This window comes from Acyrthosiphon pisum, chromosome A1, assembly GCF_005508785.2.
Source record: "Acyrthosiphon pisum isolate AL4f chromosome A1, pea_aphid_22Mar2018_4r6ur, whole genome shotgun sequence".
In the NCBI taxonomy this organism is placed as follows: Eukaryota; Metazoa; Arthropoda; class Insecta; order Hemiptera; family Aphididae; genus Acyrthosiphon; species Acyrthosiphon pisum.
Genome location: NC_042494.1, coordinates 85462054 through 85485869, shown reverse-complemented (window position 1 = coordinate 85485869; position 23816 = coordinate 85462054). Strand labels below are relative to the sequence as shown.

General features: G+C 33.4%; 1 protein-coding gene across 1 annotated transcript in view; it reads left to right on the top strand.

The window, feature by feature from the left end:
- Positions 1–2728: 2728 nt before the first annotated feature.
- Positions 2729–23816, top strand: part of LOC100168996 (dual specificity protein phosphatase Mpk3) — a 25312-nt gene continuing 4224 nt past the window's right edge. Inside the window, exons 1-3 of the mRNA XM_001943943.5 lie at positions 2729–3716; positions 16745–17127; positions 18624–18759. Of these exons, the coding sequence (XP_001943978.1) occupies positions 3320–3716; positions 16745–17127; positions 18624–18759 (916 nt within the window). The 5' untranslated portion in view covers positions 2729–3319. The remainder of the gene's footprint in view (positions 3717–16744; positions 17128–18623; positions 18760–23816) is intronic.

Below are 23816 nucleotides of genomic sequence, written 5' to 3'. Positions count from 1 at the left end.
AATTACGCAAAACTAGCAGCTTAGTCTTTTTTCTTTTATGGCCGTCAAAGGTGACACGAGTCGTGAAAATATTGTTACAAAAACAGTGGATCGTGAGTCAAAAAGGTTAAACATTACTAGTCAAAACCATAAATAGGATGAAAAATATTTTCATATTAAAAAATGTAAAATTACTAGGTATTAATTAGGTTTATCTTTGACAAAACAATTTAAATCCACTCCAAATTTTAATAAAAATTATTTTGGGCATTAGTTTGGTCCGTCCCCCCGTCCAAGTAAAAAAAAATAGTTGGGGTACGCAAAAAATAAATTAAAATAGTAGAGGAGCTCCGTCCCCCTCCGCACGCCCCCAATTCGAGCACTGGCTTAATTAAGTTCGCTATTTTACGATTTTTGCACGTTCGCGCGTTACTAGTTTACTGCACCTATTAGGTACGAATATTAATTTTTTTTCGCTCTTACCTGAAAACTCGATAGCAATTAATCTATTATTATAATAATTTACTGTAGTATAGCCGTATAGGATTAGTGCCTTAGTACATAAGGTTCATTAGTCATGTTGCCATAATATAATATTTATCAATCGGAATATAATAGCATGTCAATATGAACGAGAACGACTTATCAGACCGGAGCAGGCGCGGATCCAGAAGATTTTAACAGGGGGTGCTCAAAAAAAAGGTGGGCAAGTGGGTGTCGCTCTGCTTTACAGTAGGTTACAATTGGATCACTGTGTAGTCTGTAATGGATGATGTTAAATTTGAATTCAATGATACAATATCATTGTTTAAGAAAAACGGTTCTGAGCGTTTAAAATTTAAAATGTCCATAAACAGCTCAAAATATTTTGTACATTTTATCAAGTATGGGAATTGATAAGATGTTATATATATATATGATGTAAATTTTAAGTATATCTACAAGTATTCGTGTTTGAATTACAATAAAATAAGAAAATCGCTACATGCCTACTCATGCCTACATGAGAAATCCAGAAAATAGACAACGATGTAAAAATTTAATTTAACTTTCCGGTAGGTATTTTTTTTTTTATAAAGGTACTGGCATACATACTTATGAGGAATCTTATATTACATTTTCTAATTTTAGATTCAAAAATAAAAAGCCTTATGAATTTCTAACTCAAAATAATTTGCACATTTTCGTGATTCTTATGTACCCATTTTGTCAACATTTGAACTTTAAATGCTTATAAGAAAAAAATGTGACTGCATTTTTAAAATATTTCATATAATATATAATATTTAATACATTTTCAAACTTTAAAATGTTATTGACATTCATAGAAAAAAATACTTATACAATTGGAAACTAAAAATGTTCAAAACAAATCAAAATATATTGAAAATTTTATCGTGTATAGAAAATTCTAATATAAACATTCAGTGAAAATTTCATGTAGCTGTTTATTTGTTTTAGAGTTACACCAAAAACCAGAATTGATTTCGTCGAAACCCTATTTTGCTAAAAATTCCCGTTTTCCTTAATTTTTATTTTATTTTTTCCGGCGCTTTTAAAACTATTACAATTTTAAATTTTGACATTCTGAATGAACCAACTAGATTCACTCTCCCATCGATCGAGATACTGTTGAAGAAAATCGAAGCAGTATTGTACTGCCCCAAATACGGCGATGACAGAAAAAAAGAAAAAATTAAAAAAAAACACATCATCCACACATCGTTCCGATCATAATTTAAAAAAAAATGGTTACACCTTTATATTTTAGATTATTATACAAATTTATTTTATTAGTGGCTTAAACGACAGGGGTGCCCGAGTACCCATAGCCCCCCTGAATCCGCGCTTGGACCGGTGCCGGCAGGCGTAGGGTCGGTAGGGAGCTTCTATAGAGCGTCAAGCGTTTGCGTAAAAACTTAGAATTCGAAACTGCCTAAGCATATAGCTTCAAAACGAAGTCTGGAAATCTAATTTTGATTGCAACGTCGTTCTTAACTCGTTAAAGTAGGTACATAGGTTTCGAAAAAAAAAAATTAATATTCGTAATAGGTGCAGTAAACTAGTGACGCGCGAATGCGCAAAAATCGTAAAATAGTGAACTTCATTAAGCTATAACTTCGAAACTAAGTCCGACCGCCAAATTCTGACTTCACCGTTGTTCTCAGTAATCAGTATAGTTAACTAGGTACATAAGTCTAAAAAAAAAAAATTTCAAAAAAAAGCGTGCCCGGTAAAGTAACAAAGTTCCTTATTATAAATAGGTACTTACGTCTTAAATACAACTAATGTCTAATAGAAGTCTTTATTGATTTTTATTCTATTTATTTAACTGTCCATGATCCATGTCCATCATATAGTAAATTAAATAACTTTAAAGAAATCAAAAAAAAAAAAACGAGTAGGTTTATTATTATTATAAGCAATACCAACTTAAATATTGCTCAGTGCCCAGTGGTCTGTACGACTGTACCGTCTGCACCTAATTACTATTCCGTACGACCGTACGCGTAAATAAAAAAAACGGTCCACGGGACGGATTAGAGAGCCTAGATAATTATTATCTAGGCTCTCTAGAATGGATGGTTTTGTTTGGATTCAGACACGACGCCGCTATCTATGGGCAGATGACCAATGCGCTGTCGAGCAGACAGGCAGCGCTGGCGTCCAGATCAGTTGCGTGTGGTTGCCCGATAGGTGGCGACGGACGCGTCGGTGTTTTGGACGAGGAGCGCCGCGGGTTTCTCGGTAATTGGTATTTGTCGTGCGCGCCGCGTTCATAAACCGTTCGCACCGTGTCCATGTTTTTGTCATCGCATTGACGCATTCACTATATTTCAGCGATCAACAGTTCCACTACGACTGTGTGCGCAGGGCGAACGCATCGGCCGCCGTGCTCCTTGTGATCATCTCTCCGCCGCCGATTTATCAGCGTTCTTTTACCGTAAAATGTTGTTGTAGTAGTGTGTCGTGTGTGAATACTAAACAGTGTGATTTTGTCGTTATCATTATCACGTCGTTTTTTCCATTTAAATTTTATTAATTAAAATTAATTACAGTTTTTTTAATTTATTATAGTGTTACCTTACCTATTTAAAAAAGTACATTTATTTTTATTATAACTTCTCTTAAACGATGATCCACGTAAACTCTTAACTGCGGTCGTTGAGAACTACTGTTGTAGTAACACTTGTCTATAGTACGCGATATTGCGGCATATTATTTAAAAATATTAACAAATAAAAACATTCGTCGATTCGCCGCGTGTCTTGTGTGTGCGGGGCATAAATGTGTGTCTAGAAATTTTGTTTTTCGCAGTGGGCACCCATCAGCCTTTGAAATGCCTGCTGAAGATGATTCGTCCGTGTTGTCCAACATCTGCGTGGGCCCTGAATGGCTGGCCACCGAACTGTCGTCCAGTAACAGGGGTCAGTTGCTCATACTGGATTGTCGTAGTTCGATGGACTTCTCAGAGTGTCACATCCGCGATGCGGTCAACTTCAGCATACCTACTATCATGCTGAGGCGGTTGGCTGCCGGTAAGATCGACTTGGCATCCACAGTCAAGTGCACTGATCTCAGACAGCAAATTGTCAATGCATACAAGGAAAGAGCGTTTGTGCTATACGGTGACGAGCGTTTGGATGATCGCAAGACTACTTCGCCCGTATCAGACACGATGATTGTGTTGGCCAAGCGGTTGCTGAAGGATGGATGCAAGGTTCACTGTTTGAACGGTAAGAGTTTCTTAAGATTATATTCAAGCTATATAGGTACTATGAATTTTTTATTGTTATATAACTTGGTTAATATAGAGAGGTACCTTGATTATTCTGAAATGTTTCTGTACTTCAACCTATATCTACCATAATGAATATTATGATTTAAAACATTTTATAATTTTCATAATGATAACATTTGAGTTAGGTAGGTATTTCGAGTGATAGTAATTAAGTAGGTAGTTTACGCATTAGCAATTGTATATTAATGATAATTCTTATCTGAGTTGCCCTGTCAGTTAGGCAACCGATTAATAGACTTCTAAATTTTAAAAAAAATTGTATGAGTAATGAATTTAAAAAATATCATTCAGTATAGTTGAATATTAATCAGTGCCTAGTCGCTAATGGTAAAAATGTTTTTTTTTTTTGTAAACTGCAATTTAATTCCAGATGGTACTACCTACAATAGGTGTTTTATTGCTTGCATAATAGGTACATAATTTTTCAATCCCAAGCTATTCAAATATATAAATTTATATTTATTTTATTGGTTAAAACTAGGTAATGTGTTTACATTTTTATTGTATATCTACTAGTTAGGTACTTACTCGGTACCTATTTTATCACATTTAACCTTTTGTTGTATTAGTAATGAGTATTAATTGTCTCAACTAATTTGAATTTAATGAATCTACCAATAATAGATATTGGTATTTGGTATAGCGGTATTGGTATGAAATCAAACTACAAACTACCTAGGTACCTATAGGTATAGTATTTAAATTAATTATCTATAATATTATATTGTTATTAATATATCAGATTGCAATTAGTTATGTTAATGATGTGTGTAATTTAGTAGGTTTGTAGGTATATAGAATAATTTAATTAATAATTTACCTTTTATTTATTAATGAACAGTATGTTCAATAAGTTATGATTTTAATGTTAGTTTATGAACAATAGATCATACATTTATTATTCCTTTCAAGTTCTTTAATAAAATAATAAAATTATCATGACTTAATTTAGTTTTTGGATTAATCTTTTCATAGTAATTTAAACATTTTGAATAGGTACTTTTTTTAAAATCATTAATCTTCATAAAATGTTGACATTTTCAGTTGTACCTATAGTTACATAATATTAAGAAACCATGTGGTTTTTTTTGCAAAAGATAATAAAGTTTTTTGGTTAAATTACTTTTAAAATTTTATCTCATTATTATTCCTATGTATATTTACTCTTATTCATTATTATTTACTTACTAGTTACTTCCTAAATTAAAATGTTGTAGTTATTCTAATACCTACTTGTTGTGTTCAATACACCCTGGTACTATTCATTAGAGTATTCATTTTTCACAAGATACAATTATTAACCAGTAGCAGAAATGGAGTTCTAAAAAACTTTTAAATATTATCTTTGTATTTAAAACAAGCCTATTTTTAATTAATTAATTAATTGATTAGGTATTGACATTAAAAAGTATTAAATTATTTTATTTTCAATATTTATAATTTTCAAATTTTAAATCAATACTTTATATTGTTAAGTTATTACAGATTAAACATAGTTGATAAAATATTTTTTTTTTTGGTTTAATAATCACTATAATGTGGTTGTATACCGGAAATTCGTTACTTGTAATCGGTGACTATTTCCCCTTAAAACTAGGATCGGGATAAAAAAGAAATTCGTTTTACCAAACCGATTACTTTGATTACAAACCGGTCACACTTTTTTGTGACCATCTCCAATGGACGGTTACAATTGATAATCTCCTCTTCTAATATTACCTCCCCTAATTAATGCACATGTTATTAATATTAATTTAACAAGCAATGATAACATGAGAAAAAATAATTATTTTGTTGTAGAAGGGGGTTAGCTATTATCAAATGAATATCTGGTGGAAATATCTTACCACCGATTAATTTTTTGTAATAACCGTTCACTATTAATTTCTCTTCGATTTAATCTAACGAATTTGTGGATAATCTCTATTATTTGTCTATTATACACACAATATTTTATGTAGGTACCTATATATTGTATATAATCATTAATCAGAGTCTTCCAAATTGTATATTATCAAATGGAAGGGATGACATAAAAACATAATTAATAAAATTGAAATAGTAAAACTTGTTATTTAGTTTACATGATAATTGGTAACTATTTGGTATTGATAAGTATTAAGTTATAATACTTAATTGTTGCATTTAGGTTTCTAGATTAACGGTTTCAATAAAAAGTTGAACATTATTTTGTTCTTATCCTGACTTAGTGTGTTGAAGTAAATATTATCTTAATTTTGGTTTCCAATATGTTTGTTCTACCTAGGTATACAATAATAATTTATTTGATGTCTGATTTCATAAATTATTTACTTTTTAGTTTTAAATTTATATAACAATTTGTTAAAAGTTATGATTTTGTTGTTTTTATACTTTTAAATCTTGTACATTATTATTTGTACTACCAACCCATTACTGCTAATATGTAAATAATCAGTAATCACTAATTACTAATTGCATATATTAATTCAACTTTAACTTGTATGCATAATTTATTTATATTTATATCCAAACCAATTAATAACGATAAAATGTAGATTGTAGGTATTGAACTAGCTTTCACTTTTCACTGGGAGTTTTCTTACAACTGCAATAATTGTAATTGAAAAATACTATTTATAGAAAGGGTAAATATTATTTCACAATGTTTACCTTACAATAGTGCGAGTGCTTATTATAGTCAAGTCAATATTTTTATGGTAACTTTTAATGCAATTTTGTTAACACATTTCTAGCATGCTCATTTCCTGTGCTTGTACGAATTAGGTGTAAAATGTGTATCCCAATAGTATCTATAAATGCATTATGAATAAAATCGGTATCTAAGCCAAGGCGCACAACATAATATTCGTGGACGGTGTACGTAGGTTTAATCTGTGTGTAGTAAGTAATGATCGCAATGCGCTAGTCAGTCTTTTTTCGGAGAATCGGTATCCTCCCCTGTCACCGTCATACTAGCGATCAGAGTTTAGGAAGTCGGCTAATAACGTAGGAATGTCCATTTCGTCATTTGTGCGTTACAACCGAATCCGATTTATTACAAACCGGTATTGACCGAAAACTGTGTTTGTTAACAATATTCAGCGGAGCTCTCCTCCGACTGTAGGTGTGAACGCTTCCTACGTGCGTACATGGTCGAGTCGGCCATAAAGCTACGGTTACACACACGCAACGCACGCATAGGCGTCGGACCGTGAAAAAACTAAAAAGACACATTTTGTGTGTGTGGCTGTGTGTATGGTGTATACTAGAAGATCATAATGAAAACAATTTTTTTTTGGTACACTCCTCATACACACACGCACACTTATTATATATTATAATAATACCACCGGTGTTCATTCATATTTTAATGAACGTCTTATTATTATGATTATTATTCATTCAATGGTTGCATCAGTGTTGTCGATCTCGCCTGTTGCTGGAAACCTTCACGGTCAACTACCACTCGGTCGGTACCCATCCTAGTTGTAGGTGTTGTGACCTAATCAAGGTCGTTTGCGCGACCGGTTAGATGGTGTGTAGTGAGTTCCGCAGGGTGCCGCCGGGAGGTACCTACCTCCGGGAAATCATTTTCTTTTCTAATCCGATCGATTTGTCGACTCGTCTCCGGTTTATAATCTCCAAGGATAACGAAAGTTTCGAATATCCGTCAGTGTCTATGTTGTTGACTGATGTCATCATCAAAAATGCGAAAAATAAATGTCCTACGACGGATCTTCTAGAGACGAATCAAATAAATAATGCACGTTGGTATCTTAGCTCCCTAAGATGTATTGACATATTGTGTCCACGTTTAAACAGAATTTAATCGGCTAATAACTTATTACTCTTTTTTCCATTAGAAAGTTTATGAATTCTGAGTGTTATACATTTTAAAAAATATCAGTAACTTTCGACTTTTTGTCTGCCCGTCAAAACATTAATGGAAAGTACTTATATTATATATTATATTTCGTTCGACTTTTTTGTAAAACTCGTTCTGTTACTTGTAACTCCCCCACCCCCTCTCAAACGTGAATTGTATTATTCTGTTGTGTCATTTGTTATTTTATATTGAACTTGCACTTGTCTATATTATTAATTATTATATCACACGGTCTTTCTTTATCGTAGCGCTTTCGGTAATTATTGTGTTAGTATATATCTTGTTAGTCCTATATTGCACGTGTTGAATTTGTTAATTTAAATTTGACGATAACTGATTGCTAATTAGTAATTAGTAATTATCGTTTATGACTACGTCGTATAAATATTCACCAATTCGAGTTTTGATATAATCAACATAATAATATCGTTATTAATTTACAATTTAAAAGTACCACTTTTTGTTCTTATCAGTTGCAAAAACTACCATGATTTATTTTTCGTATAATAAATAATATATGTTTTGGTATAATCTAATATACCTAATAATTTAATTATGATTTTTTTTAATGAACATATAATAATACATATGTATTATGTAAAGCTGTGACAATCGTTTTTTAATTTTCTCGGTTTATTCTCATAAAACATTGTAGATACATAATATATGTGGTTGGTTGTTATTAGTGTAAGATGTTAACTTTAGCTTAGAAGAGTAAATTCATTATTAAATATTGTATACTGCTTCTTTGACAACTGTTGAAAATGTAACATTGATTTTTAGTTAAAATTCAATAAATAAACCTTCATTTTTTGATTTAAACATTAACAAAATAATTCAATATCTACGTATAAAATTAAAAAAAAATTAACTTACAAAACAAATACTTTGTTAACAATAAACATATTAAACATATTATGTACTGCGCACCATTGCTTTTGTAAATTGACAACTGCAGGTTATTAATATTTGACATAATATTATATTATCTACGGGGAAAAAATTACTTGTATTACTTAGTTAACTTGTCTACGAAATATGCTTAAAAATATATGCGAAATAACTTTTTTTATGCATTCTTTGTGTCTAATCGAATGGCGTTTCTCAATCGTCCACATTTCTCACTCCCATCGTACTCACTAAAATATTTAAATGCATACAAATCCTTAGTTAAAATAAATATTAAGTTTATTTCTTTTGACGAGTTTGAACAATAGTTCAATATATAAATACCGTTATACGATATGCCGCATAATTTAGTGGGTGGAAATTAAGGTAGGATCTTGTTTAATGCGATATGCAAAACCAAACAGCATACACCTGTCTGCAGGTTGATGTATTTGTATAATACACCTATAATGACAATTCTGAAATAGCAGACGTATTCCAAACAATATTTACTTATGTGGAAAAATAATTTTGTATATTATGCATAGTATAGAACTATCACCACTGATTGTCGATAACTATATCGGCTGCACTTGAAGGTTTTTCTTTTCAAATAGGAATTAATGTCAATCCGTATACTAACCGTATTCTCTAAGATTCTTCTTTATTCCTCAAAGTAGGATGTCGAAGCCCGATTTTCTAATAAGTGGGTATGTAGAGGTAACTTTTAAAATATTTATTATTTTGATACCTACCATAGTGTACCTAAATATGAAAATATAGTACTGTGTCCATAATATTAATTTATAGCGTGGCGGTATAAATCGAAAGAATATTATAATATGATTCTTTTTTCTCCACCTGCCTATAAATATTCGTATTTCGATATAAGGCATAACTTTCTAAGTGAACTGCACTGTTGTTATTTTCTATGCTAGTTAGAATAAGGGTTGCCATAAAAACGTTTTATACTGTTACCGAAAATCGTTCGTGGCATGTATACATTTTGTTGTCCTATCGAAACGACTGCGGCGACAGATGATTACACCGAGAGTCGGATAAAACGCGATCAACAGGAAGTCTTATTATTATTATTTTAAGTATTTTCTCATCGTGTACAATTGGCATAGTCACGATGATGTCGGACCGAGAGTACCGGAAACGGCGCGGCGGCGGCTGAGTCGCCTCATCGGGGGCTTGTCCCGCTCCCGTCTCGTTGGCGTGTTTTTATCATTCATCCGTCCTGTTTGCGTGCGTGTGCGTTGTGGTGCCGCCGCCGCTCTCAATGGAAACGTCTTGCCCGCCGCCCCCTCATATGGCTGTGTAAGGTTTCCGGCGCGCGCTTAATGAAAACATTATTGTATACATATATATCATATACCGGGTAAAACGATTCGCGTGGGACTACGGCGTGCCGGTATACAGTTTATTTTTTCTTATGATTTTTTTCCGTTCTGTTTCTATATCATATTATATTATACCTACTTACAGTCGTCTAAAACAACATATCATGGAAAAAACGTACCTACGCGCGCACGTGTTTCGATTTTGCAAAACGATAATAACGTAAAATAAAAAAAATCATTGCCGCCAATATTACCTGTATATTATTTACGTAATTCGCGATTGGCGCCGTGTGTAGGGGCCACGTAGACCTTATATATATACATATATTGGCGAGCTAATCGTCTGGGTGTATTTCCTAGTTGAGATCTCTTGAGGGGTTTGGGTGGTTGGCTAAGCGGATCGGAATCGTTTATAATAGAAAGTGGATGCAGTTTTGGGTATGGGTCTATCTGTAGATATTGGAGTGTAATATAATATTTATAAACTTAAAATAAGTAATGGAAGTCAATTGATCGTTTTAGAGTTTTTTCGATTTTTGATAGCAACTATAATCATTTATTATCATTATATAACTCCGCTGTCGTCATTCTCCCGGTCTCAGCGGGAAGATATTGTATCGATTATTTTATTGAATTTATTAACCGGTCGGGCCTATATTATAATCATATAGTTCGGATTTCCGGACCCAGATCAGAGGCGGCGCTTCGCTAAATCGGGCCTGTTAAGGAACACGAAAAGGAATACGCCAAATATAGATCATATTATATTTTATACTATAATATACGTCTTAATGTCTATTTATATGTACGCGGTGACATTAAGTAGGCGGTAGTGATGGCGGCGGCGGCGACAGTGACTGGTTTCTCCGGAGGCTGTGTGACAAGCGTTTATTAATTACTGCTAATCAACTATTTTTTGTCGTTCGCGTTCTGTGGTGTATATTTCGCCGTTCAATTCCAAATTGTGTTCAAATGCTTATTTTTACATATACGTTTATTTTTTGATATATAGTATATGTTCCAAAAGTCCCGGTTACCCAAAATAACTCTGTGACAAACAAAAATATTTTAATGAGGTTTTCTCATAAGTTAACCATAAAAAAAAATTGAATGCAATTTAATTTTACTTCTCTTGTTACAATTTCAAGTAACCTAACCTCATTTGGCTATTTTCTAGTGTAATATACATTATACGATATGAATGTGTGATGTGTGTGTATGTAGTAAAAATAATATGGCAGTTTTCGTTAGAAATTCGGTATTGCTGACATTGTAATACCTACAAATATTATCATTAATTTTATTGTCCAAAGTACATATTCACCCGACTATTTGTCTGGATTTTAATGTATATTGTTTTGGTTTGTTTGTGATTAAAAAACTTTTATCCAAATATAATAATTTACTTTATCAACAAGAAATAAAACCTGGCAACATTGCAGCCGGTTGTACTACCTAAATCTTGCTGACGATTTTCGCTAATAAACCTGCAGTTTTCTATGCAATGAATAAATAAGTTCTCTCGGCGGGTCATTTACAACGTGTAAAAATGTTATGCAACGAGACTACCTATAGAATACAGACCATATTAATATACATTAAATACCCATTATCGGAACGAACGTGTATAACGTACACGTTTTTGTATCGGTGAATGTATACACATTTGACATTGCCGCCGGACATAACTCAAACGATTTGGACTATGTTTTTTTTCATGAATTGCATTTACGTCATTCACAAGACGTGCGCGCCAGACTTTGGTTAATCAATGATAAACCGGAATCGTCAATCGATCGTAGCAGTAATGTATGCATATGTAATGTAAGTTATGTAGCTGTATAATTTTAGTCGTTTCCCACGCAAACGAGTCAGAGAAACGGAAACTGCTTAGGATAGACACGATGTTTTTATTTTATACCCCCACGCACATGAGGGTACAAGTTACGGTTTACCCGTTTTCCACGTTTTTAATTTAATATCGTTATTTTTAATGATATATTCAACCATACAGGGTTTATTTGAGTGAGTTATTTTTTCCAACGGGCGAAAAGATCCAATTGAATAGCCGGAAAGAGCGCATGTTTTGTTTCACAACCAAACTGCCGGTATCCGGCGCGTGCGCATGAGTATGTGTATATCCTGCCGTGTGTTTTTAAACTAAACCGGATGCACGTTTCCGGCATTTACGATCCGTTGCGCGCTTCCTTTTCAGCGGGAGGCCTTGGCGTGCAAAAACCAGTACCCCGGACACGCCTAGTCCGAAAATAAGTCGCCCGGTTTCCGTTTCTACTACAACTGCTGGGAATTTGAATAACATACAGCCTATTTTAAAAACATACGACTCTGGTGCGGATTTCTTGCACTCTGTGTTCTATGAAGGATATCCGGTGGCGCGTCTATAAACACCCATTTTATATTTAGACACTTTGAATTATTTACCATTTGTAGCGTTTAAAATATAGATATTATGACATGTTAGGAATGTTTTCTTTTAATTTGTGTTGCTGTCATGTGCCTACTAGGTACTAAGCAATTGGCATTATGCAAATCATTTACTTGTTTATGTTATTGTTGGGACACACCACTATACCAGCGACAATCGCTTTACTTGTTTGTTCAATATATAATATATCAGATTTAAATGCGTAATGTCTTTGATTATAATTTTCTATTGTACGACAAAACATTTATTTAGAATGCAATTAACTTTGATTATTCTGTTTAATTACTTAGATGTATTATTGTGTAATAATCACAAGTGTTCTACTTAAAGCAGTAATACTACATTTAATACGTCAAAAAATGACCTATGGTTTATCTTATTATATAGTTTAAACTTTAAACTCCGCGTCACGAACCACCAAGCTAGATAATATGCCTCGGATATGCCTTTTATTTTATAAAAATGTTAAAATGATTGAGTATTTATACGATTCCAATCAGTATGGTTGTGGTTGATCACTACATTTTTAGTGTTGTAATAAGATTGTAAGAGTATCATTAGCATTTTTTAAGTAAAATAAATGTTTGTGTTATATTAAACGAATAATATAACTAATAAAATAAGAATAACCACCTGATAATACCGTCCAAGTATTTATATAATTCTGGAAGTAGATATTATTTTATTTTATATAAATCTATAAGAATAATGTTTTTGGATTAGATTCTGTTGGTTTCGTATTATTTTACATATTATTTATGATAATATTATTTATAACTTAATTTTATAGTTCAACAATAATATATAAAATAAATACGTTTATGAGTGTTATTAATTATATTTGACCACTTGTGTTGGGCAACAGGCATTCAATAATAGTAGATAAATATTTTAAATGAGATTATTTCGAACAACAACAAGAGTAATGAACTTGCAGGTTTTTGAGGTGAACGAATATTAAAACATTTTCATAAATAATAATTAATGGTATCACATGATAGCGGCGAGCCGGCGAATATAAATTAGTGCTATATCGGCGTTCACCGCAGTCAATATAGAATCTGTTAATAATATGATTAATTAGAGTTTAAAGTAAAGAACACGTCGTCTTGATTATTGGTGGGTTAACAACAAACCCTGCCAGGACGTGTGATGTATTTCCCGAGCAGCGCGCGGTCTGTGTTCATAGTAAGTTAATAATATGTTCGGAGTTGACCTATATATTTGTATGGGCCTCGGCCGGAGGATCGATATAATCGGGCCTCTGAAAACGCGTGGGTCGTTGCTGGTACGGTGGCGGTGGGGTTGTTTTATAAAAAGGTCTTTATGTAATGTAGAACGTGTTACGTGATCACGCGCCTTGCCACAATCAGGTTTTCATATTCATTGAAGCGCACCTCGTGCTAACCCGTGCCCCGTGGTAACCCGACGAATGGAAATACCACGTGCGGTGCGTCGGCCAGTACTGCCAGACTCCTTCCTTGTCCCTCGTGCGTTACTGTTTACTGTAATTTCTTTTTTATAAAGAAAATATTTTTTTATTAAAATTATTTTTATCAACCACAACGATGGTGCCACTGTGGGCGATTTTGAAGTTTGAAAAATACAATTAAAACCGGTTGACGCCAGCCGTTTATTGAACATTTTGTCCGAGTAGGCGTTTCCGGGGGTTGTTAGTTGTTACTGTACGTGGGTCGCCATTGCGTTTCATCTTGACCCATTTTCATGTATGATTACGCGTGCAGGACCTCGACAAGTACCGGACGCGTTTGTTTGTTTTACGCGAGAATTAAGATATTTTTATTCGTAGTTTTTTTCGTATTATTGCTATAACCCGCTCAAAAAGGAGGAGTGTTCTTGAGTATATCAATTTGTATAAGGAGTACACGACGATAGTAATAACTATAAAAAAAAATTGATGGGTATGTTATTTTTTCCCGACTGCCGTCTGGGGATTAACGCGACCGGACTTCACAAACACTCGGTATATAATATAATATTATATGTCCTGAGAATAAGAGTATAGGGCCTTGGTGGTGGCAGGGTACGTCGTCGTGCGTTCGTTAATAAATCATCCGGCCTTATTGGCAGCCGGTTTCCGGTGGGCCAATTTTGATTTCCGGTCGGGTATCCGCCTGAGCTGTGCATCGTACTATACGTCTATATTATAAATTGTATACTTGAGCCGTTCGGTGTTGACCGATCGATGCGTCGTTGTTGCAGCCGCCGCCCGGTCCAGATGACGACGACGGGGACCCTTTGTGAGAAGCGCCAATGTTATTTACCACGAGGCAATCAGGCGCGGTGAAGGCGGCGCCCACTCATCGCGAACCCACACACACACACTGTTACTAGGAATGTTTTCTTTACTTTGACTAAATGATAAAAAATGAGTGCACGCGTGGGTGGTGGAAAATTTGATTTGAAACTTACACACGATTTAAATATTTTTCGTAAACCCAGTCGGAAAATTTTTTAATTTTCTTTGAGATAAAATATAATATATAATATATTTGCGAGTTTGTATACGATATAATAATATAATATTTTTTCGTTCGAAAATTGTTGACGAATCCCTTTCAAAATGATTTTATTTTCATCAATAATATAGATAATATCGTTTTCATCATAATTTTTTTGCTATGTTCGAAATCGAGAAATTATTACTAATAATAATGTATTGATAGACGATAATCAATGAAATTGTTAAATAATTAGGTAGAACGCGTAATTATAACGATATAGGACATATAGGTACATGGTTATTTTGATTTATATACACTTTTTTTTTGTAATTATTATTTTAAATTTCACTTATCTTTTAATAACAATAATAATCGAAATTTAACTCTATATGTACACATTTAAATAGCATATCGCCACTTCCATTATGTTTTTGAATTTAAAGTTAGAATATTGTCGGTCCGATTATGTGTTACGAACGGATTTCTATGAATAGGCCTGAAGAGTCAGGATGTTGTTACCATATGTTAGTGTATGTTGAAAGACACACCTCGGCCCTCAGGGTTAGGGTATATTATAAATTACCACTTATATACTTATTAACAATGAACTAAACATCTAAATAAATATCATCCATATGTTACGACTTACATGTTGTATAATATGTATTATAAATTATAATGCAAGCAAAATAGTTGACGACGTTAAGAATTCAACCATTATATACAACATACATAATATTATATATAAGTCACATATATAAATAATGATGATTTGTATTAAACACGTCAATGAATCCATAAACAACCAGTTTTGGACATAGCTTGTTACTAGATGATTTTATGTAAAGTAATAAATTAAAACATTGAAGCCTTGCCATGTAAATAATGCACTGATGCACTGAAGTCATTGAAAGGGCATGAAGAAATTCTAAAATAGGTTTTCCATGGAAACTAACGCTTTTATAGCAAAGGTATGTTAAATTTTCGAATATGGTGTATTCGGATATAACAAATCAGCTGAAAAAAAATAACTACATATTTATTATTAAGATTAGGTATGTCAATTTGCATAAATTTAATTTTAATATGGTAACTATTTTTGGCATTATACTACGAAAATCCTTCTTAAACCATTATAAAAACTATTCCTACACTCGTTTAATTAGTATATCTATTAATTAGTTTTTTTTAATTGTTTATAATGTACTTTGGGTCAATTGACGAACTGTACCTAATTAAATGTTGATATCTAGTATTTACCCCCTTCCCTTAAACAAACACTTCCCAATTAATTCATTACCTATTATACTTTACAAATGATTATTTTTTAATGGTCATTACTCATTATTCATTAATCTATAACTTTATTAATCACACTTCTTAGGACCACAATATAGAATTTCAATCGATGCACAAAAACCCTCCACTCAAAAAGACGAAAACTTATCGCGTTAAAATATCATGAACCGTGATGATAGACATTTGTAATGAATACGATGTTAAGGTTTCGACTTTCGGAACCTACTCGTAAAAATTTATTTATAGCAGTAGTCAGTAAGTATTAAGTAATAACTACTGTAAGTTATTACTTAGTAGACGTGGTAATAGAAAACTCGTTAGCTCCGGAAACGGAACGGTAGTTTCGGACTTGTATTCATCGTATACAGACGTACACGTGTGAAAATTATTTCTTAAGATATATTCATAAGCAGGGTAAGCAAACTCCAAGAAATAATTGTTATATATATTTATAATATATTTAGCAGAAGACATTGATTAAATTTCAAATAGTTGCGCGCTATCCGCTCCTCTAATCCTATGTGACGGCAGATACTTGATTTGTCACTATACATCTTTCAGATTACAGATCACCAGATTTGTTGTTTCTTTATACAATTATTGTAGTCAATCATAAAATAACGATCGTGTTAATAATTTTTTTTTTTTCAGAGAGTTTCCACGCGTTCCAACAATCGTGTCCAGAATGGTGTGAATCGTTTTTGGAACGTTGCGCCCGGGCCAACGATGACATGACCGGTTACATTGGCGACACGGACACCCTGATGGGATTGCGGTCGCTGCACATCACCCCATCAATTGTGCCTCACACCCGGAACGCACGCCGCCAGCACCAGTTACTGTCCGTCCTCAGCACATCACCTGAGAGTTCCGGTGGTTCGGACATCGACAGCCTGTCTGACGTGGACAGCTCCAGTTCGATACTTGGCTACGACGAGGACCGTGACTTTCCCGTAGAGATCCTACCCGACCTGTTCCTTGGTAACGCGACCAATTCGGAAGACTTGGAATGGCTCAAGAAACACCGGATAGAGGTAATTCATGATATGTCCCATAGATCTAAAAAAATCGTATTTTTCGCAAGCTTGTTCAGTGAGGCAGCATTCAGCCTGTTAAGCTTTTTAAAGTGTGGTTCCTTGCTGCGTTTGGACGGGAAGTCAGAGTCTGACATAGTCGACATCTAGATGTCGAGTTGTTCCACTGTTTAACTCTGTAGAGAGGCCGTACTTTTAGATACTATTTAAATCCAAACGACTGGCTTATTGTGTGTTAATATAATATAATCTGTATAAAATAATAAAATATAAAAACAATATTATGATCAAATATAGGTAACCTAACTTAAATATAACTACCTATATAATATAATATTTTATATCATATTATAGAATATTTAGATATATTATACATACATATTATTAAAAATTCGTATTTATACTTTAATATAATATACATATATTTTAATATTGCTATAGCCTATAGGTAAGTCAAATCAAATTAAATAACAGTATAACACGTATAAAAGCAACTATAGTTGACATTTAGAATTTGGTTATCCGACATTTTATGAAAAAAAAACACTAATTAGTACGAAAAAAGGTACTTGTTTTAATATAATATTTGCCTATTAATATTAATATTAATATATTAATTATATAGGTAAGGGTTATCATATACATATTATTATAATTAATATTATATTCTAAGGAAATGTAATAAAACATAATAAAATAATAACAATAATAGGTATGTGTATTTTATAACATATTATTTTTTGCATACCTAGGTATTGTTGTATAGTGTACATGTAGTACTTCATAATTTCATACTTATATAATTAGCTGTCTGTTTGGTGAAATAATAAATGGTTTTTAAACGGCTCTAAAAATAATTTTTAACTTCTAGTAAACTCATACAATAAGCTAGAAAATAAACCAGCAAATTAGATAAAAATGTAAAAAATTCTAAACGGGCTGTCTAATTGCAAAAGGCCTGAGTGCTGAACTATAAAATAGTGTAACGAACTATATAACTAATTCTAACACACTAGCGCTTAAGGCGATGTTACAGTGACATTAGTTGTCTCCGTCTTACAAGCGCGTAACATAGCAACTTTTACGCTCAGCAGAACACATTTATCTCCGTTAGTTTAAAAATTGGAGCGAATTGAGCTCTTATAAAATTTAAAGGCAAGACTATTATCTAGATAATGACGTAGGCTTTTTATTATATTTTAATTTTAAAGCGAGTTATGTGTATTTTAAAATTGTAAACTGCTTGTACATCTTAAAATACTCATAACTTGCTTTAAAATTAAAATATAATAAAAAGCCGAAGTCATTGTCTAGATAATAATTTTACCTTTAAATTGTATAAGAGGTCAATTCGCTCTACTTTTTAAACTAACGGAGATAAACGTGTTCTGCTGAGCGTAAATTATGCTATGCCCTTAACCTTAAATCATAATATAATATTAATATTGTATATTCCACAATTAATAATTGGTTTGCTCGTTTGATTTTTTTTTTAGTATATTTTGAACGTTACATCGGACTTGCCTAACACTTTCGAAGAACAAGGACATATCAAGTACATGCAGATACCCATTTCCGATCATATGGGACAAAACCTTGCCAGCTTTTTCCCTCAAGCAATAGAATTTATTGGTGAGTTTATACGGTAAATTGTTCTATCACTTCAGTTTACGATCGGGTCCCAACTCCCAAGTTCGTTTTATTCCCTACCCTGTGCGTGTTACCTATGATGACGGGTTACATATAGTAGGTTACGTATTTTTATGATAAATGTATTATCGTGCCGCAGGTGTTTGTCACTGTTTCGCCGAAATATTAAACGCAATAAACGTCGCTACTGTGGGCGAGGAAGCAGTGGGTTTCGCACATGTCCATGATTTTATTCCATGCACTATTCTGCCGGTCAGTTTCGAAATTAAATTGCAAAAAAAAATTACAATACGTATGTTGGCGGCAGTAGTAATGAGTGTTGAGAAAATTCAACTTAGCGTAGTGTTTTCTTGTTGTTTACTTGTTTCCTACTAATTGTATGTGTTATTAGGTTGTAAAGACAGGTTTTAATTTTATCTGGCGTACGACACTGTTCATTTTATATCAGCTATTCACTGTTTATTGTAAATTGAACATTTCCTTTTTAAATTTAGATCTCTAAGTGGTGTGACATATTTTTATTGCAATTTCCATGTCACTGTATACCTTAAATGACGATGACGTGATGTATGATGTATTGTTTATTCGTTTCTACCGTGTGAGTTTGAAATATTACTGATTGCGCATGTACGTTAAATTTCAAAACTTTGGATATTAACATTTCCAATGCACATCGTATAGGAATATTTTTGTATGTAAATCAATAAACATAATAAAAGATTCAGTGAGATCGGTATGATTATAGTTTTAATAATTTATTTCCTATAGGTACATTATGGTGATTAATATATTATACTATACTCAATCGTTAAAACAAATCCGTAATATATCCATGGACATGGAATTTTTTTCTCAAATGCTTAATATTCTCGAGTGACGTGTTTGTATGTATTAGTTATTGTCATTTTTTGAAATATTATTTTTGGTCATAAAGGGTATACGGTCTTAAGTTATAACAGTTTATGACGTGATAGTAGCCGCGAGTACCTACATAAAATTATATTTGAAATATTTTCATAAATAGATTATGGTGGATCGATATTGGCGAACGGACTGTGAACAAGAAACACGTGTTCCAGGAGTTCTTGGCGACCGTACATTTTTTTAACGCCTTAAATAACCCCGAAAAGAATTTTAATTAAATGTCCGTCCGCCGCTGTACGATGCGTTAAAATTACGTTATTTTTTCCCCGTCGTACACCTATAATTAAACGCGTATTTGAAGTATATATTTAAAAAAACGTCTAGCGTGTGATTTCTTGGCAGTGTGATATTATTTTCATGAAATTTCTAACTCTGTACACATATTTAGTGGTGGTGTCGTATTGTTATACACACTCTATATTACTCGTGGTGCGTGAGTATATTCTTGTGCGCACGCGCTGGTTGATTCCGTGAATGAAGACGCCCACGCAGTCTGCCGACGTATATTATACCGGAATGAAAATGCTCCCACGCACGCCTGATCCACGTTATAACACGCGCACGGAATCGAAACACGGAGTGAAACTATTTGGTGGTGGTGTGGGGAGAGAAGGTTGGCGTCCCCATCAACAAGTTACGGAATATCGGGAGACGGGAGGGGTAGCGCCGTGTAGAAGTAGGAGTAGTAGGAGAGTAATGTTTTAAATGGTGAGGGGGTAGAGAGACATTTTATCAATGAACTGAACCTTTGAATGAGAGTGGGCCGTCGAATTGGTCGTTGAACGCGTGCGCTCTCGCACCATGTCACGATCAATATCCGGGTCAAAGCAGTATATATGATGGTATTGTCTGTAAGGGAGGGCCGCCGACAGTGCACCGCCACTAAACCCCCGGCAATGATGATAACACACAGTACGCACCACCCTGTCGGTCCAGAGACGAAATATCTCGCCGTACACTCGACCCTTGCGCGAGAATATGGGTCACTATTCGTTGACCCGGCCAAGTTTCGCAACTCATCAACACGTTCGTTGTCGGGAATGGTGTAGGTTAGCTGAAGAATATTGGTTATTTGGTTATTTAGGAGTAGATTTTGTGTATATACCATTTCAACTACAATATCACATTAATGTAAGAATGTTAGATCGATACAGTTTGGGGTAATGGGGCTAAACTGGTGTAATAAAAATACAATGAAGTAAAGCCTCCGCTCCGATACAGTAACATTTTAATATGACGTGATCAAGTTTCGCAGAGGGCTTTTCCATCAACCCACACCTTCATAACCGATCTGACACTGATTTCTATGCTTGCTGTTTGATACGAAATAATTTAATATCGTCGCGATATCGAATGTTATCGAATTCATTAATTTCGAATTTAATTAGAAATGGTTTATAATAAATAGCAAAATCAGTAAATTTAACTCTGCAGTCGAATTATTGGCGTCGTTTGCAACGATTTTAATCCACGCCATACGTGTACACAACGCGACTACCGACTAATTTCTGTCGTTTCTGACTCACTGGATTAGTTCTGGTCGCGGCGTGACATCTCTGATGACTATAATACGCATCGGCCACCGGGGAAGGAATGCGATTATTTCCTTAGTTGACTGCGTGTAAACTACACTATTAATTTGGGAAGGATGCAATTTTTAAAGTTTTCGCGGTTTACGTATTTTTGTTGTTCTCAAAAAATAACTAATGGGTTATTATTTTTATGATTCAATATATTGTGTGGATGTGGTTGTCGACGAATCATAACACGATAATATCCAATATATTATTATATAATCGTATGTGGTGGGTCGTGGGTAGACAATTAACGGCGCGAGCAGTGGCTGTTTATTTGCGTCACTGGATGCGAGTAAGTAAAAACTTCCAATTTAAAGCAAACTTCGAAATACATAATTTTACGACGACGACGATGGTGATAAATTGATGAGACAAAATAATACGTTATGGGTAGCAGTTGTTTCAGCAACGTTGAGTAGGGTGGATTTTAAATGAAAAAAATAGTAGTGTAACAATATATTTGTCCATAACTTTTTTTCAGTGTAGTTGAGTTTTGATCGAGCTAATTCTCACCGTTTATCTAACCGTTAGCCTTCTCATCGAATAAATATTTTCGACTAACTAAACAGACGCCACTTACATGCTCTCTCCCGTCGTCGGACGTCGGCGCGCTCAGAATTTTGAATGGTTCCTCGGATTTCTCTTAAAAAATAAAACTAATTCTTATTGAGCTTTTGACGATGTGAGTAGGGGTAATCTGAGCGCAATGGTGAATGAAATATGCATGTGTGTTGCCAAGCCTCGAGGCGGTTGGGATTAATTTTTAAGGGCCATTGAGGCAGTATACATTGTTTACATTTTCCGGTATAAATCGTCGTTGTGTGTTTTTTATTCATATTATTATTTATACGATAATATACGCCTAATAATGTATACATTATACAATGTACTATATGTCTATAAACATACATCTTACATACGATACGGGTTTGATTTTTTAATGATATAAGGTATTTCGTAATATTTTTCCTCGGTTACAAACAATAATATTAATAATAATAATGATATACGACGGAAATGGATTTAAAAAATTACACAATAGCACTGCAGTCGGTCGCGTCCATACACAATGGCCGCAACGTACGTAAAATATAATATTATTATTATTATACCTCGTAGCGGATTCCCGCCTTCCTGTGCGCGTAACGTCCTGTTGATATTTCCGTTTTAATTTTCCCGTGAGCCGTCCGCATACACTTAATGCCTAAGCACTAAATAGTAAATAGTTAATACCTTGTGCAACTTCAAACTTGTTCTAATAGTGTTTGTACGCTCTCGAGATTGAGTACGTTTATGACGGAAGTGGTGGTTGTTGTGTCGTTTAGGCACATTGTTAATTTTTTATCTAACTTATTTACTTATAAGTTATTATTAGGATAATTTAAAAAAATTACAAATCCCAATTCACGTGTCTTTTGCTGTTATTCATATAATAGGTTCTATCGTGTTATAACCCACGTAGAACAACTTGAAAAATACTATAACGAATATAAATTTGAATATATAACATAATAATATATTATATTAGTTAATAGTTATAACTTATAACTAATTATATTTAATGAAAAATCGGGATAATCCTCATCACCTTGTAAAATTCCGTACAAATCCAATTATCTGTTAATACAGTTTATATAAGTATACTTAAAATTTGAATAAATACATAATATTGGTATGAGCGTGGTCGGTGAGTTAGCCGGATGTGTATTTATATACATATTTCATTATGTCCATTGTCCGTAAATGTGGGCAATTCTTCGAATAAAGATAACAAAGATTGCGCAATGCGTTCTAAGATTTAGATTTGCCTATTGTTTTTTTAACCGAAGCTAAAGCGCGCCGCCGCCGCATGTGTGTTAATTTTCTCACGGTGCTTTTTAGTCGTGCCATTTAATAACAATTCCTCCATGTGTGAACAGTGTACATTGTACACACGGCTACGTAAGTACTTAGTGATTCTTAAACATTTGACGTATAATGATAACATTCCTAGCTAAATTATTTGAAACCTCAATGTGTGAACACTGGATACGTACTGGGAACCTATTCACAAGTGTTGGGTAGTAACGCAAATTACAAATTACTGTAACGAAATTACTTTTGCAGTAACGCTGTAGTAATTTCATTATATTTTATTTAAATCAACGCAATTTTAAAAGTAACTTCTACGAGGTAATGTGGTATTTTCCACGTTATTATAATAAGTAAAGTATATGAATGTATTCAATGTCTAAATGTATGATAAAAACTTGGGGCTAGGATATTTGAGAAAAATTTAAAAACAATTCAATTTATTTACGATTCTGAAAGTTTTTATAATAAATAATAATTAACAATATTATTAAAGTTCCCATGAATTTGGAGTAATACTTATACATTTTGTTCATGTATAACATTAAGAGGATGCTACCCATGGATTTGTTGTCTCCGTCTTACACATATACGACATAGCAAATGTTCGTTCACTAGTTTCAATAGTGAGCTGTTAGTTTTGACATTAGAGTGATTTGACCTATCATTAATTTTCTAGATAATGAC